Below are 16,304 nucleotides of genomic sequence, written 5' to 3' on the forward strand. Positions count from 1 at the left end.
CGTTTCACAATGCTGCTAAGACAAGTTCTGTATCAGGGGTTCTTTTTTTTTCAAAACTTGTTCTGACTTCCTTTCCTCTAGATTATAGCCAAACACTCAGGCTGAAGTGTAATTTGACAAGATGCGATAGAAACCATCAGTGTAAAAGCAAGATAGCAAACAATGAGCTACAGGTGAGATGAGCAAGATTGCTTGTTTCCTTTAAAAAATACATTAGCAATCTTTGCCAAAATGACACCACCTGCTCTTTTTTAATTAGATAGAGAAAAAGATACATCGCTCGCCCCAATGTTTGTCACCGCATGGGGAAAAATTCCTGTCACTTCACATCCAATGGCAATTCATCAAACTGCCAGGAAGCAATAGAAATTGCAACCCAATACACCTTGAAGGTCCCATCTGGGGATGACTGAAGCAGCCAATCAATTATGGAGAATTCTGGCTACCAGGCAAGATGATCAACTTATATTTTTCTGGATGGGGCGACACTGAAGTGCTAGGAATGTAGAAATCAACCTTGAACCAATTCAAATTTTGGCACCTTTGAAAAAAATGCACCTCTTCTACTTAGATTTCCAAACCAATTGGGAAAATCAATTAATAGACTTCCTCTTCTATTAGGAAATAAAATGCACAAAAACTTCTCAAATTTCCAAATTATTTATTCTTTTCAGACTGATTCACAAGCATCCAATATCGATGTGCAATGCTTCAAATTTGACCCACAAGTATTGGGTGTGTCTCGGTGTCTGTAAACTTGCTTAGGAAGCAATCACATTTATTCCCAGGATTGCATGATTGCAGCTGCATGGGCCTATAAAATGAGACCATTTTAATGAGTCACAGGATGGTGTTATACTATTATGTGTGATCCAACAAATCTGTTCTTATTTAAACCCAGATCACTGGACAGTCTTAACATCCAATTAAATTTGATATTTCACATCCCTTCAGAGATTGGAAATTTGAATCAAACCACTATATCAACCAAATGGCCTATGAAATATCTTTTGCATGCTGTAATTTCTTCATTTTAAGATATGAAATGTTTTCTCTCTTAGCAAAATGAGCCAAGAAATCTATCTAAACTGTACTACTTAAATAATGATTAAATGTATTGATCGTTTGCTGCCCTTATATGTTACTAAAAATGAACCACATCAATTTATGTAGGACATGTTTTGCTCTTATTACATAAATACTGAGGGGAAAAAAAGAGAACATCCCCTTTCCTTGGATTGCTTTTTGCACTTTTTACGGGGCTAGGCAACACAGTGAATCTACGCTGCAGTCTTGAAGACAAAAGCTGAAGAAAAAGGCATAGAAAAACTATGTAAAATTATCTTGTTTTCAAAATCTTTGGAAGCCATAGCAAGGGAGACAATTAATACTGTTGCAAGATTTCAACTGGGCACACAACACAGAAGTTAAGCTTGGTCCTAAAAGCAAAGATCACAGTCTGTGCAGGTGACACGTTTGTACACAATCCTCAGTGTCCTAGCAACTCGGTGCCTTTTGTGTTTCGCTTTCTTAGGATACCAATTTCATCAGGATCTTCATCATTTTGCTCTGCGGATACCATATTTCCATAATCGCAGTCCAACAGCAGCTCCTCTTTAACTACTTCTTCTGTTTCACTGCAGCTATCGGAGAAGAATCCTGCATTTTCTGCTAGAACAGCAGGATCATCATCATCATAGTGGCAACAGTAGCACTCCTCAAAGTTATGGCCAGTCCCACTCTGAGCACTGAATGTGGTCTGCTGGTTCTTCTCAGATCCTGCTGCAGAGCTATTGTTCACTATGGCAAGAGCAGACAAAAGAGTTTCACTATATAAACAGTCCTCATTCTCCAGAAACTCCATTCGCTCAGCTATCTCTTCAGCAGAAGGCTGGCTTGGATCTGGGCAATCTATCAGAATCGTGTCCTGTCTGTGCCTGAAGCAATCAGAGTTATCATAAACAGGAAAGGTCTCTTCTGGATAACCTTAAGACATAAAATAAACTGGTCTTAGATTATACAGTGAATCCCAACACCTTGTTCCCAATATTATCAGAATTTCTGATAAAAGCCAGACTTTGGGAATCTGGGGAAGCCGTGTGGTAAATGCATATTTACCTGACATAAATTGCGGTCACACTTTCTTTCAAGCCAGTGTTGCTGGAATTCTAGATTAGCACAGTTTACTTGGACTCAGGAGGGGCAGCTTGGTGTAGTGGTTAAGGCACCAGGCTCGAAACTGGGAGACCCTGAATTCCAATCCCACTTTGAACATATGGGTGACCTGATGCCAGTCACTCTCTTTCAGCCCTAAGAAGCAGGCAATGGCAGACCACTTCTGAAAACCCTTGCCAAGGAAAACCGCAGAGACAAGCCCAGGTAGTTGCTATGAGTCAAAAACTGACTCAAAGGCGTACAAAACCCTTGGAGATATGCAATGTGGTACCGCTTTGTCCCTGCGAGGTGCCCTTTTCACTATGAGAGGAGTAAAAGGTAAGATATAAAGCTGAGCAGGCTTCACTCTAACCTTCCCAGTCTTGCATATAAGGAGCCTCTTCTGCTTCTTTCTCCGGGGAGATGCTGTCAATGAGTTTGCCTTCTTTCATGACTTTAGTAATTTCCCGGAGTTGTTGAAGAAGCCTTTTCTCCTGATCAGTTGTGACATTTGGGGACCTGCTGTGGAAGAGTAATTAAAACACACCCAGTAGCAGTATCTGGCAATATTTACACACATTTTTAATGGGATGGTCCTAGTGAGGCTTCTAGGAGATTAAAAAACAAACCAAACTCAATAAGGCTTTTGGGGCAATTCCAATACCAAAGGGGAAAAAAAAGAGAGCGTTCATTACAAATTCCTTCTTGGGAGAAGGAGTGATTTATAGAAAAAAAATTAAATGGTGACATAGTTTGTTTTCAATGCTCTCATAGGCACTGCAAATACTGATATCTTGTTGTAACATCTGCCATGTCATGTGACAGCTTGAATCAAAGTAGAAGGTAAGTCACAGTTTCCCAGATTCACATGCCAGAGAAAACAGATTAGTTTAGTTTTTGTCTTGTAGTAGGTGAAACTGAGGTGGAGAGAGGATGGCCTAACCTTCACCATAGCTTATTTTGAAACAGGAAATCTTGGTTGGTTAGTTTATACTGACCTCCATAAATATATTTTAGCCACAGTGTGGTCTCATTTTAAGGAGAAAAATAAATGTTACTCAAACTTTGATATGATACAGATAACATTTCAGTTGTTCTATGTTCAGTCCACATATAATTATTGCAATGACCAACATGTAAAGTAACTATATTGATGATCATTTAAGTATTTCCTATCCTCTGAAATCATACAACTCCTAAATATTCTAAATCAGAATTAGGATGAAATATGAGCACCCCTCAATAGGAAGAAGTGGTGGGACCCGCAGTAAAGGAATATCTGGAAGGTCACACTTTGATTCTCACATGTATTCCTAGTGCAAGGAAAGGTCTCTGCTACCTTTGTATCAGCACAATTCCAGTGAAAGAGGTGAAAGTTGAGGGAAGCAGTGGAACTGAAAAGGAACAGGCTTCTAAGAAGCATTGACTTAAAATAATCTCCCAAATATTTTACTGTCTATTTTTCCTTTACTGTATTTAGTGACTCACATTATTGCTAAAGAAAATAATGGCACTTCAATAATTATATAATAGATGTAAAGGCATTAGCCATTGGGAAATAAACGTGACCCGTCAAATGCGCGCCCGACAACAGAGCGCCGACAAAACCACAGCAAGAAAACCGCAAGGTTGAAAGCGCTCTCACAAAAGAGCGCCGACAAAACCGCGCCCACAAAAGGGCGATTAGGGTTAAGGTAAGGGTTAGGGTTCGGGTTCGGGTTATTATGTTATTACGTTGTTATTACATTGTTTTCGCGTTGTTTCTTGATGGCGCGCTTTCGTCGGCGCACATTTGTTGGCGCACATTTGTCGGCGCACTTCTGTGGGTGCGATTTCGACCTCACGGTTTTGTCGGCGCGGTTTTGTTGGGCGCGCATTTGTCAGGCGCGCATTTGTCAGTGATCCATAAATAAATGGAATGAGGGACCTTTTGGTTCATCTCGTGAGTGATCTATGTTTTTTTAATCATCATTTTCTCCTATGCTAATTAAATTTCACAAAAAGAAGAAAGTATTCAGAATGCTTATCCGATTTTCTTTCTTTCAAGGGGGGAAAAAAGTATCACCATGCCACATAGGAAAATGCTGCTTGGGTGAAGAACTCAAACTCAAATTGTGGTAGTCAGGAGTGACCATCAGAGGCAAAGAGCCTTGCGGCCCGCTGGGGTAACTGCTATCCTCCCAACTGATTATCCCCCATCCCAAATGATAGGGCTGTTCTTAAAAATGGCTCCGTGGGACTAATTTCTGAAAGAAATGGCATAATAAGGTGTAAGGTTTGCTTCTGTTGTGGCCTGCCAGCGGCCAGCGGAGCTGGTGGCAAACTCAGACAGTGAGGAGTTTGGGGAGGAACATGGGCCAGTCCTGGAGTCTGGGGAAGGCTCTGATGAGTGCTCTGCATCAGAGGTAGAGATGGGACCATGGCCGTCCGACAGTTATCAGCTGCCTTTGGAGTCAGACATCAGTGAGGCAGATGAACAGCTGGAGCCTGTTCCCAGTGTAGGCATGCACAGAGTTGCCAGACGAAAGGAACAGCTAAGGAACGACTTGGGAGTAAGGCCACAGGTGAACAGTGAATGGCCCCTCCCTTAGGGAATAAAAGAGGAGATAAAGGGGAGGGGTGTTTGCAGGACACAATTAGTTCATTCCTGCATTCTTGCCAAGTATTGCGGTGTCTGAAAGATATCGGCCTGGCCAGTCTCCAAGCGTAATTGTGAACTATCTTGAAAGATTGTGGGCCGGGATTTTGCTGTAAATTAAATAAAAGGAGTTAGTTCATTGGGATGAGGACTCGGCTTCGTGCTGCTGGAGAAGCCGAGGTCAGAACAGCTTCATTTTGAATATTAGTTTCACTATTTCATCTAGAAAGGGAATGGCATAAATAAATCTGTTTTAAGACACTGTAACCTGGGGTGTGGCATTTGACCAGGCTGATGGAAAAGATTTAGAAAACAGTAATTTTTACTGTTCAAGATAACCTCCCCTTCAATTCTACTCTGACCAAACCAAAGAATTGAGTAATTCTCTCTCTCTCTCTCTCTCTTTTTTTTTTTGCTATTTTTGCATTCCCTCTTAGCAATTCTATAAATCTGGTCCACCTGTCTTGTTCTAGTCTTCCTTGCTAGACTCTCCCTTTTTTTCAATATGTCTGTAAACTTCATCAACTATTTGTCCAGTCTTATTGTTTTTTTTAATTATCTCTCTTTAAAAAGAAACATTTTGGGATTGTTTGCCCTTGCATTTTTACTTTAAAAGAATTCCCTCTACTGTAATCTTGCTTCTTTTTCATTAGCTTCTCATGCCATAGAATCCTACTCTGTTTATTAAAATTGAAAACTAATTGCATTATAGCACATAAAGCATTAGCCTGTCTTAATACCACATTTCCATCAATTATCTATCTGCTTTCTTCCAAAAATCTCCACTGTATCTTTCACATCAGTTCAGATTACCATATTTTTCGGAGTATAAGATGCACCGGAGTGTAAGACGCACCAAGGTTTTGAAGAGGCAAATTAAAAAAAAAGTAGGTAGGTAGATAGAGGGATAGAGAGGGGGGGGGGGGAGAGAGAAATACAGTAGGTAGGTAGGGAGAGAGAGTGAGAGTAGGTAGGTAGGGAGATAGAGGGAGAGAGAGAGAGAAAAATACAGTAGGTAGGTAGGGAGAGAGAGTAGGTAGGTACTGTAGGTAGGTAGATGTTTCCAGGTGTATTTATCCATGTGCTGGAGAAGGAAATCACTGACAACCTGCAGCACCTAAGACTTGTTTCTGCTGGCACAGCACTTGATCAATGTAATTCTCATCAACCACTCTAACTAAAGAGCTTTCCAAAGGGGGAAAAAAGTTTTTGCACTCTGCAAACCTCCCAAAACCGGCCCGTTTTTCACGAAAATGGGCCTGTTTTTTTTTTTCAAATAAAAGGCATGAATATCGTGAGAGTGGAGCTTGCAGAGTGCTTCTGGGAGGTGGCCCCCCAAAAAACGAGCAAAAAAAGCCCATTTTTCACAAAAATGGGCCCATTCTTTGTCAAAAAAATTGTATTATGGAGGCTTATAAAGTGCTGCTGGGGGCTGGCAGGGGGGCAAAAAACATCCCATTTTTTGCTCATTTCTGCCCTCCCCAGCCCCCAGGAACTCTCTAAAAGCCTCCATAAGGGTATGCATGGCCATTTTTGTGAAGGGGGCGGGGCTTCGGGAGACAAAAAAATGCTATATTCGATGTATAAGACCCACTCATATTTTCAGCCTCTTTTTTGAGGAAAAAAGGTACGTCTTATACTCTGAAAAATACGGTAAGTCAAAGACAGCTGATCCTCCATCCTCTGGAAGGAGAGAGCAAGACCTCAAATTTAACATTTGAAAATGTGAATTGGCCTGTTCTGGATGTAAGTATTAAAACTGAGCCTTCAACAAAGAACAATACCTTTCACAGTTGGGTCCCACTCTGTTGATTATTTTTTCCATGGCTTGTTCAGTCTCTCTCAGTTTATCTTGAAGCTGAGCAAGCTCATAGTCAGCTGTAATATAAACACAGTTCCAGCAGGTGTCAGTAGCTGCAGCTGAAACAGTTCAGTCCATTACACAAGCATGGATTGTCATAAATGTACATCAAGAAAAAACGGAATTTGTTCTAAACCCGTGATGTCGAATCTATGGCACGTGTACTCAAAATGGCACATGGATCCATGTTGCCCGGCACACACAGCATCTCACGTTCCTCTTCTGGGTTTCTGGCCTAGACGTGTGCACAACGATCAGCTGGCATTAGTGCATGCGGCAGTGCCAGAAACAGGAAGAGCTGGTCTTCCATTTTCTGGCATGAGTATGCGCGCTGGCCAGCTGATTGTTGCACACGCATGTGCACCAGTAACTAGAAGACTAGTTGGCTGATGTGAATGTGTGTGCCAAAAACCAGAAGTTCATTTTCTGGTGCGCGCATGCCTCCTGGGCAGCTCCTCTTCTGGGTCACACCCCAGACGAGAGTGCGAAGTGCATGCGCTCATTCCCTTTTCAGCTCTCAGTGCCGAAAAGGTTCACCATCACTGTTCTAAACTGTGAATGCTAGTAAGCAGACCTATCTTTTATTCTTTCCAAACAGAAAAAGAGAGAGGGGGGATTATCCCTAAAGCTAGAAGCAGCGTATCCGATATTCAATTTCTCTCCCCTGCCTGATGTTTATTGCCCAAAGAAAGGCAAAGCTGTATCATGGTTAAAAACATAATCTAATGACACACAGATAGTATTCAAGCAAAAGAAGAACATTAATGATTATTTTGGATGAGAAGAAGGAGAAATAAGGTTTCAGCCTGTTTCAAGAACAAATCTCTCTGGCTGGGGTAAAAATTTATTTTAAAAGACATTTGTCTAGGCTTGTGTGAAAAATAAATTCAGTGCAATCAGTTAAAAGGATGGGGATTCATTCTTTGTAGCACATTTCAAGAATAGAAGTACACGAAAAATGGTTTGTACCATGCTTCATGAAGCAGTGTTTCTACTGGTATGTAGAAAATTCAGACATATTCAGCACAAATATATGTACCCCGTATTTAGCTACTGCTTTGGACAGTGACCATTTGCAATGACAATGGTGATAAAAAAATAACATTGTGGTTGACTTCCCATTTGAGACTGTTATGAAATGCAGAGATTGTCTTGCATTCACAGCTTGTAGGTAGAAGCGGTGAACAACAAGGTCTCTGCACAGATTCATGATGTGTACCAGTAATAGCTATTTGTTTGGGACTGGGAGGCCCTTCTGACACTTATTCATGTTTTAGTCACCTCCTGAGTGGATTATTGAAATAATCTGTATATGGGGTTGTTTTAAAGACCACTCAGAAGCTGTAGCTAGTTCATATGTAATGGTATGGGGAGTAATGGGCATGCCTTGGTCAGCCCATGTGACACCACTCCTCTGCAAGTGGTACTGATTGTCAGTCAGCCTCTGGATGCAATTGAAGGTACTGGTTAAGGTACCGAGGCCTCCTTGGCATGGGACTGTGTCATCTGAGGGGCCACTTCTCCCCAATTACAATAGCCCACCTCATTAGATCTGGAAGAATGCATCTTGTGCATAACATGTGCCAGGGACACACAAACACACACACACACACACACACACACACACACCAGGCAGCATGCCTTCTCTGCTGTCACACACAGTCTATGAAACTTTCCCTCCTCCATCTTAGGCTCCATCTTTCTGATATTCTGGAAGTTCCAGGCATGGGGATCCTGAAAACCAGAGACATATTTACATGGCTGCACCAGTGAGATGGATATAGTCATTCATTCATTCATTCATTCATTCATTCATTCATTCATTCATTCATTCATTCATTCTCTCTCTCTCTCCCTCCCTGTAAATATTGCAATTGTAATCTACTTTTTAAAATGTTATTTATATTTTAATACTTTGTTTTATATCTGCACTGTTCTTTATTTATTGTACACCAGCCAGAATCATTTCTTGTTAGATAGGTGACTGTATAAATTTCATTAATAAATAAATAACATTGGAGTGTGTATACTCTGGATCCCTTTGATCAATCAGTATCATCTAGCGGGACCCTGCCAGTATGCCTTCTCTGCCACAACACCTACCCTCTAGTACAGCATCGCCCAGACATTCTATAGCTCCAACCCTGATAATGTTGAAGAAGAAAACCTGTTTATTTCCCCAAGCCAAGGTGTTAAGTCTCTATAGAATTTTGTTGGAGGGTGTACTTTTTTTTACTTCCTTCCTGTTGCATTGACTTTTAGCATAGTAAGCCTCCCAGGGTCCTATGAAGTTAGGTGGTTCTTTAAGCTACGTAGATAAACAAATTCTATCTCAAACTTGAAATAGTACTTACTGATCTTCCGGTTTTTATTTCCAGGTGTCGAAGGAGGACATTTATGCTCAGCAGTTGAGACCATCCCCTTAGAAGAAAGCTATTAATTGGAAGAAAAGTTACTAATGTAGAAATAGTGCAAATAATATCTTTAAAAAGCCTCAAGAATGAGAAAAAGGCCAGCTCAACCATAATTGGAAACCATAATTTTAATTATAACAGTTAACTACTGCTATGGTAAGTCTTGTGTTTAGTAACTCCATTTCCATTCCCTTTCATACACCAAGAAATGTAATAAAAAAAAATTATTCCTGCTTAAAAATGACCAGACTGAAGAATCTCTGGCTTAAACTTACAAATTAACAAATAAATTAACCTTGAAAATCATGATCCTAGTTTAAAATCACCACAAAAGGATTGTCCTTTTTTAATTAGGCAACATTCATGCCATCCTTAAAATAAACAGTTTCAAACTCTGTAAAATAAAATGGACAAACATTGGCAAAATTTGACAGAAGCCACCGAACTTCTATTTACCAAGATGCTTTATTATGCAAAGAATATAGAGAGAAGAGGGGGAAAACACACCTGGATTTTTATGTGCTATTTGTCTCTAATCTTTGCAACATTTCTAAGGATAGCATCAGTTTCAACTTTAAATCCTTACTTATTTATTTTGCTTTACATGGCAGTTCAAAGTCTGATCTCTGAAGATCAGAATCTGTCATGTGCTAGCTCTTTAACTCCTCTTAAATAGCACCAATTACGTCCCGCAATGACTGAAGCAAAAGCAATTGATGGAATGTATCATTTGATTGCTCAGCCATTTCTTCTATAATTTTCTACTGGGTAGAAATCAATATTGCCTTTATCATACAGATCCCTATAAAGTAACCCACAATTTGCAACGTATTTTCTTGACACAAGAATAATTTTAAGGGTGAGGATAAATAACTTACCTTAAACAGAATGTATAGGATGTATAACAGGATCCCAAATCCATATATTGGGATGACCTGTCCTACAAGACCTCTCCCAGTACCACTGCCTCCACCTCCTCCGCCACCTCCACCCTTGGCTTTGGCAACAGCCTCAGCAAGGTGGGATCTTGGAAACTGGGAAGCAGGTGGCCTGACTTCTGGAGACATCTGTGCTGTTGGGGGAAAGTAGCTACTGCTTTTCCCTGAAAAAAAAAATCAAATCATAAAGAAAATAAACTTAGCAGTTTATTAGCTAAGCAGTGGTTAGAATGCAGTATTTCAGGCTGACTCTGCTCACTGTCAGGAGTTTGATCCTCACCAGGCTCGAGGTTGACTCAGCCTTCCATCTTTCCGAGGTCAGTAAAATGAGGACCCAAATTGTTGAGGGCAATATGATGACTCTGTAAAACGCTGAAGGCTATAAGCACCATGAAGCGGTATATAAGACTAAATGCTTTGGTTAAGTGCTATTAATTAAAGCAAATAGTCCTGTTAAGCCATCTATAATAGGGCAGTTTTTTAAAATTTAGAACCTAATCAATAGATGAGATGCAAATGTTAATATGTCTGGTTATATTCTGTAAGCTAAATGGAGCCATTGAATGAAGCTCTCAAAATAGTCTTTCCAAATGATAATGTCTCCATGAATCGGCAGCATATATTTTGAACTGACAGTGGATAGTTTAATATATCTGGGAATGTTTAAAAATGCAGTAATCAGCTATGATACCGACAACTTGTTTAAAACAAAATGCTTGCAATTTACATAAAATACTAATGTTTTGATTAGCTAGCAAAAGTTAAAAGTTGAAAAGTTGGAAGAAAAAATTGTATTGAGCTACCTTTTATAACCAAAGAAAAGCTACATGAGCACCCACAGGTGTAGAAGTATTTTTGCTTCTTCCCCTTATTCGTGAAGATGAAAGCTCTCAAATCAACAATTACCAAACCAATCAAATCAGTTAGTTTTGCAATTTACAGATAGCCCTTGATTGTAATTGAGCTCAGAATCAGGGGTGGATTGCAGGCGGTATGCCCTGGTACAAGCGCACGGGTGCCTGCCCAGAGCACCAGGTACCATTCCGGTATGGTGCTCCGGTGGGCCAACTCGTCCGCCAGAGCTCCTTACCTGCATTTGAACTCTTCGGTGCTTCTGTGTATGTGCATGAAGCACATGGTGCCTGCACAATGCTCCACTGAGCAGCTGGAGCATCACGGAGGCGTCGCAAGGATGCATGCACACATGTGCTGTGCACATTCATGTGGTGGACGCTGGGCCCTGTTGCAACCGTACCGGTTGCAATGGGATCTGGAACCCACCACTGCTCAGAATGTATGGTCCTAAGTCATGGTGGTTGTTAAGCAAGTCACTCCATGACCATGATAAATTTTATGACCTTTTTTGTGGTGTCCATAAAGTGAACGTAGTGTTCATTAAACAAACATGTTTTCTTCAATAGTTGTTTTTGTCAGAAACCAGAAGTAAACATCAGAAACAAGCCAAAAAATAAAAAAGAAAAGCTAACAGTCATGTTATCATGGCATGCTGCTAATCACCATAAATGCATGCTGGTTTCCAAACACTCAAATGCGATCATGTGGCCTGTGGCAATTAGATCTCTGGAACTGGTTGTAAATATCTTTGGGGAGGTCCATTGTAAATTCAATCTGTCACTAAGCGACCAGTTGCTAAGTCAGGAATATACAGTTTGCTATTACCTGCTTCCTAGGGCTGAGCGAGTATGGCCAGCTGAATTTGTGGCGAAGGGAAAAACAGAACTCATGGTCTTGTTTCTAGCCTAGTCTGAACTACTACACCAAATTCTTTCCAGTTGAAATTAGTATGCATTCCAGAACATGCTCTGAAACGTTTGATATTGACTACTACAGACACACAGGAGTCCTTAGTTTAATTTGGCATTTACCCTTCAAATTTATAGCTATTTAGAACAAATCAGGCATTAAATGATAAAAGTCGGGTCATCACATAGTTGAAGTGATTTTTGTCCATAAAGTCCCCCTCCCCTCAATCAATCATATTTTCAGTATGATTTCCATTAGAGAAATAAAAGCTATTGAGACAAGACAGGTTTGTCAGTTTTCCATATTATCAAAGTTGGAAGAGACCTTAGAGGTCTTCTAACCCAACTCCCTGCTCAAGCAGGAGGCCTTATACCATTCCAGACAAATGTCTGTCAAATCTCTTCTTAAGAACTTCTAGCAATGGAGCATCTACAGTACAACCTCTGGAGGCAAGCCGTTCCACTGATTGATTGTTCTATCAGGAAATTTCTCCTTAGTTCTAGGTTGTATCACCCCTTGGCAAGTTTCCATGTTTTTTCTTGTTTTGCTGTCTGGTGCTTTGGAGAATAGATTGACACCCCTCCCCTTCTCTGTGACAGCCCTATAAATATTGGAATACTCACATCACTGCTAGCTCTTATTTGCAGGAATGGTTCCTGCAACCATTCATCATGTTTTAGCCTCTCGACTCCTAATCGTCTTTGTTGCCTCTTCTCTGCACCCTTTCTAGAGCCTGAACTTTTTGTTTGTTCACGGTGACCAAAACTGGATGCAGTATTCCAAGTGTGGTCTTACTAAGGCATTATAGAGTGGTATTAACACTTCACATAATCTTGATACTATCCCTCTGTTGATGCAGTCTAGGAATTGATTGGTTTTTTTGATAGCTGCGGCACATCGCCGAGTCATATTTAAGTGACTGTTCACTAGGTCTATCTCAGTTACTACTGTTGGTATGCTGTTTAAAGATATTTCCAAATGTGTAAAAGAATGTCCTTTTAAAAACCATCTTATAAATACTGCATAAAATCAATGGAATATTGGTAAGCACTGTTAGTTAAAAATTCTGGAGAAAGTTAGTAATTAATCTCAAATGATCTTGTTGCACATTATCATTAATGCAGTGCATTTGATGGGAAATTCCAGCCAAACAAATGAGTATCCTCATTTACGAAACTATAATTCTACTGAACACTGACATATTCGAAGTATATATATCTTCAGCAAATTGTTGATTGAATTGAGTTTTGTTCAAATGTTCTGATTGTGGCTCTCTTTTTTAACCTTTATATTTTATAACCATGCTTTATTATCAGTAGTTAAAATGATTGATACTGTAATAACTAAAATCAATTCAAGAATGAATACACATTTTATAACCATCTGCCTATTCAAATATTCAGACCTTGAAGTTCTTTAGTTTTAGAAAAGCATTACAAGTAATCTCACATCAAAACAGGCGCCATTCAAACATAGAACAAGGAACATATTTTATAATATTCATTATTAAGGCTTCCAAATTAAATTTAAAAAATAAAACATAAGGGTGAACTTGTTTAAATAATGGCTTATGCAAATGCAATTGAAGCAGAAATATCATTGAATTTCTGTTGTGATGAAAAATATTTACTGCTTCCATTTTGGTAGTAAAAGTGTGACTCTAAAAGATGACATGAGGAAGTAATGGTTATGGTGGTGACATCTAACATTCAAAGGGTGAGATAAGCTGTATTAAAATACAAATGATTTTCCCTGCACACGTACTTTTTAAATGATTTGGGCAGCAACAGTAAACACACTTTAAAATAATGGCAGTGATGCATGTTGAGTAGAAAGACTGATAGTTCAATAGAGGATTGTGGAAAACAATAAGTAGGAAAACACATTGTGGGTCATTTGAACAATATTTATATTTATTTATATTTAATATAAAACATCCAAAATATGTATAATCAGCAAATAATAATGGACATGAGAACATAAAATGTATGAAAATAACTGATCATTACAAAAAGCTAGGAAACAAATACAATGAAAGATAAAACAAGTGCTTATGAATGAATGAAATAATTCAAAGAAACAAAATAAAACAAAATTCAATTTTTCTTTGAAATATATATTGAATGCATTGCTATTTTAATGCCATTTTAGGATCACAAACACAGAGATAAAATACTGTAAATGCAATTAGTATATTGCATGTATGGAATTAGTATATTAGCATTAACTGCTTTGTTCACACTAATGTTGTTTATATAAGATTTTGAATGTAGAATACAAAGGATGCAAGAAAAAGTTCTAGGGTAATAACATTTTACTTCTATGGCCCAAAGATCTGCAGCAATTCACAGATCAAACTGGTAATTTTATTTAGATTTGACTAAAACTCAATTGTACCAATTAGAGTGACACCGCTTCAAACAATGATGAGACTGCCAGTGAAATAGCTGTCAATGATGCCAGTGATGCAAATGATGCGACAGCCACTCCTCCTTTATTGTCTTTATACTTGTCTAGAAACTCATAGGCACTTTGGGTAAAAATAACTGGCAGACTTTAATAGCTTTGAGAAAATGAGTAAAACTAAACTATTACCTGTGAGAATCATGGTTTGTTCATTCTTTAGTCTGTTTTGACAAGAATCCACAAATTAACAGCAGAAACTTTCAAATGTACTACCCACTATAGCATTTCAGCTTGCTGTCCCCAAAGACAACACGTCTTCCAAAAAACCGCTGCAAAGTTAGGAAAGGCAACAGCAGCTTCTACCCTCAACCCAAACAGGATATGTTGAGGCTGCAACTTCCAGGTTTCCAGGCAATCTGATTTGCAGTTCCAAGAATTAAAAGCTAATCTGAAGATTTGGAAAAGGGCTGTGATAAGAGTAGCTAAAGTATATATAAACAAGAATATTTGTAGCTAAGGGTTGACATGAGGGGTCCTTGGTGCTCTCTAAGCTCACTTGTTTTCTTGCAGACGTTTCATTTATCCAAACTAGGTAATGCCATTGAGTGCTTATGATGCTTTAGACCTAGTAATGAAATATCTGCAAGAAAACAAGCAAGCTCAAATATCACCAAGGAGATGGCTTTGCAAAAAGGCTTATTGTAATATGTACAGTTGTGCCTAGAGATACAACCACACCTGCTATTCTTTCTTATCTCACCCTTTCTCAGGATTTATCAAAGATACGGTTCGATATTAAAATATTTTCATTAGTTATTACTGTTAATTATCAATAATAATAATATTTAATCTCACAGTCAGCCAGATGTTCAGACTGGGTTTGGCATTTTTGTCTACCTATTGAGTCCTTAGCAAGGACCTGGAATAGATAAATCTGCATTATTATTATATACTCTATTCATTAAACATGAAACTCAATCAACTGAACATTCAAAAGTGCATCACAAATATCATTGACTGGTGCTAATGGCTGATACGGGTTGCTGCCAGCGTCCTAGGTATCAACCAAGTACCTTAATATGTTATTGGTGATTATTATTATTATTATTATTATTATTATTATTATTATTATTATTATTAAATATTGAGCGGGATCCACTGTCGTCTTTATCCTTCCTGGACGCCTAACCCCCCGCAGCATAAGGCGGAATGGAGCGCGACCGTCTTCTGTGCAGCTTCCGCAACTCCTTAGGAAAACATGGAGAGGAGCCACTCGGGGGTCCCTGGAAGCTGCCTCTTACCCTCGAGCGTGGCAGTAGACGGGGCGACCGTGGAGGGATCCGGCTGCCTCCAACCCCGTGAACGGAGAAGCTTCGGCAGGAGCAGCGATACGCATAACACTAAGCAAGAAGCCAGAGCCACTTTCCGGAAGGTGGAATACGCCATGGCAACAATCTCGCACCCGCCACAACCGGAAACAGGATCGACACAGCCTATTTTACCCCTTAGCGTCACATCCGCCCTCCTCCTCCCTACGAAGCACGGTGTTACCATAGAGTTTCAGGGTCGTGAGAGAAGAGCGGCCAAGCGTGTCTTTACTGCGCTTGCGTAGGAGCCCTGGCCATGCGCGCGGGCAGCTCGGGAAGACACGGCGAGGCTTTCAGTAGTCCACACGGGGCCTGCCAATAGAAAAACTGCGACTGATTCGAAGAGGCGGGGATATTAAGCAATTGCTCGGCTGTGATTGGGCCGTCATTGTAGCGGCAGCACTTGAAGGCGACTCCGGGTCTCTAGAGTCTACAGTCAAAGCGGTTGTGGCTCTGCAAAGATTGCTCTGTTCGATTGATGGGTCTTGTGGCCAATTGGTGGCAGCATCTACCACTTCCCCTGCCTGGAGCTGAACCCATGCACATATTAAATCGCTCTGACGTCTAAACCCGAATTTATCCTACTTTTAGTGATGGTGGTTTATTGGTGCCAACTTGGTTTCTTGTTTTCGTTCTGTGCTATGTCTGATCGGGGTTAAAGCGGAGCCCAGCGTGAGAAGTCTACGGATCAAGCAATTTGTTAAAAGCGAGCTGCCTCTTTCCTCTTGCGGCTTTGTGTATGAGTGTTTGCAGGGGTGTATT

General features: G+C 39.9%; 1 protein-coding gene across 3 annotated transcripts; it reads right to left on the bottom strand.

The window, feature by feature from the left end:
- Nucleotides 1-641: 641 nt before the first annotated feature.
- RIC3 (RIC3 acetylcholine receptor chaperone) lies at nucleotides 642-15,655 on the bottom strand. 3 transcript variants are annotated; one of them, XM_087717578.1, is made up of 6 exons: nucleotides 15,477-15,655; nucleotides 9,946-10,169; nucleotides 9,008-9,086; nucleotides 6,577-6,670; nucleotides 2,528-2,673; nucleotides 642-1,986 (listed from the first exon to the last, which is right to left on the bottom strand). In XM_087717578.1, exons 1-6 carry the CDS (start codon nucleotides 15,619-15,621, stop codon nucleotides 1,490-1,492), a joined length of 1,185 nt encoding a protein of 394 aa, XP_087573704.1. In that variant the 5' UTR covers nucleotides 15,622-15,655; the 3' UTR covers nucleotides 642-1,489. The 3 variants fall into 3 exon arrangements, with proteins under 3 accessions (XP_087573704.1, XP_087573712.1, XP_087573698.1); XM_087717586.1 differs by having other exon boundaries at nucleotides 642-1,800; nucleotides 2,528-2,676; XM_087717572.1 differs by having other exon boundaries at nucleotides 2,528-2,676.
- Nucleotides 15,656-16,304: the final 649 nt, after the last annotated feature.

Source organism: Thamnophis sirtalis, unplaced genomic scaffold, assembly GCF_051295495.1.
Source record: "Thamnophis sirtalis isolate CommonGarterSnake01/CBP01778 unplaced genomic scaffold, rThaSir2_p1.2 scaffold_1, whole genome shotgun sequence".
Taxonomy (NCBI): domain Eukaryota; kingdom Metazoa; phylum Chordata; class Lepidosauria; order Squamata; family Natricidae; genus Thamnophis; species Thamnophis sirtalis.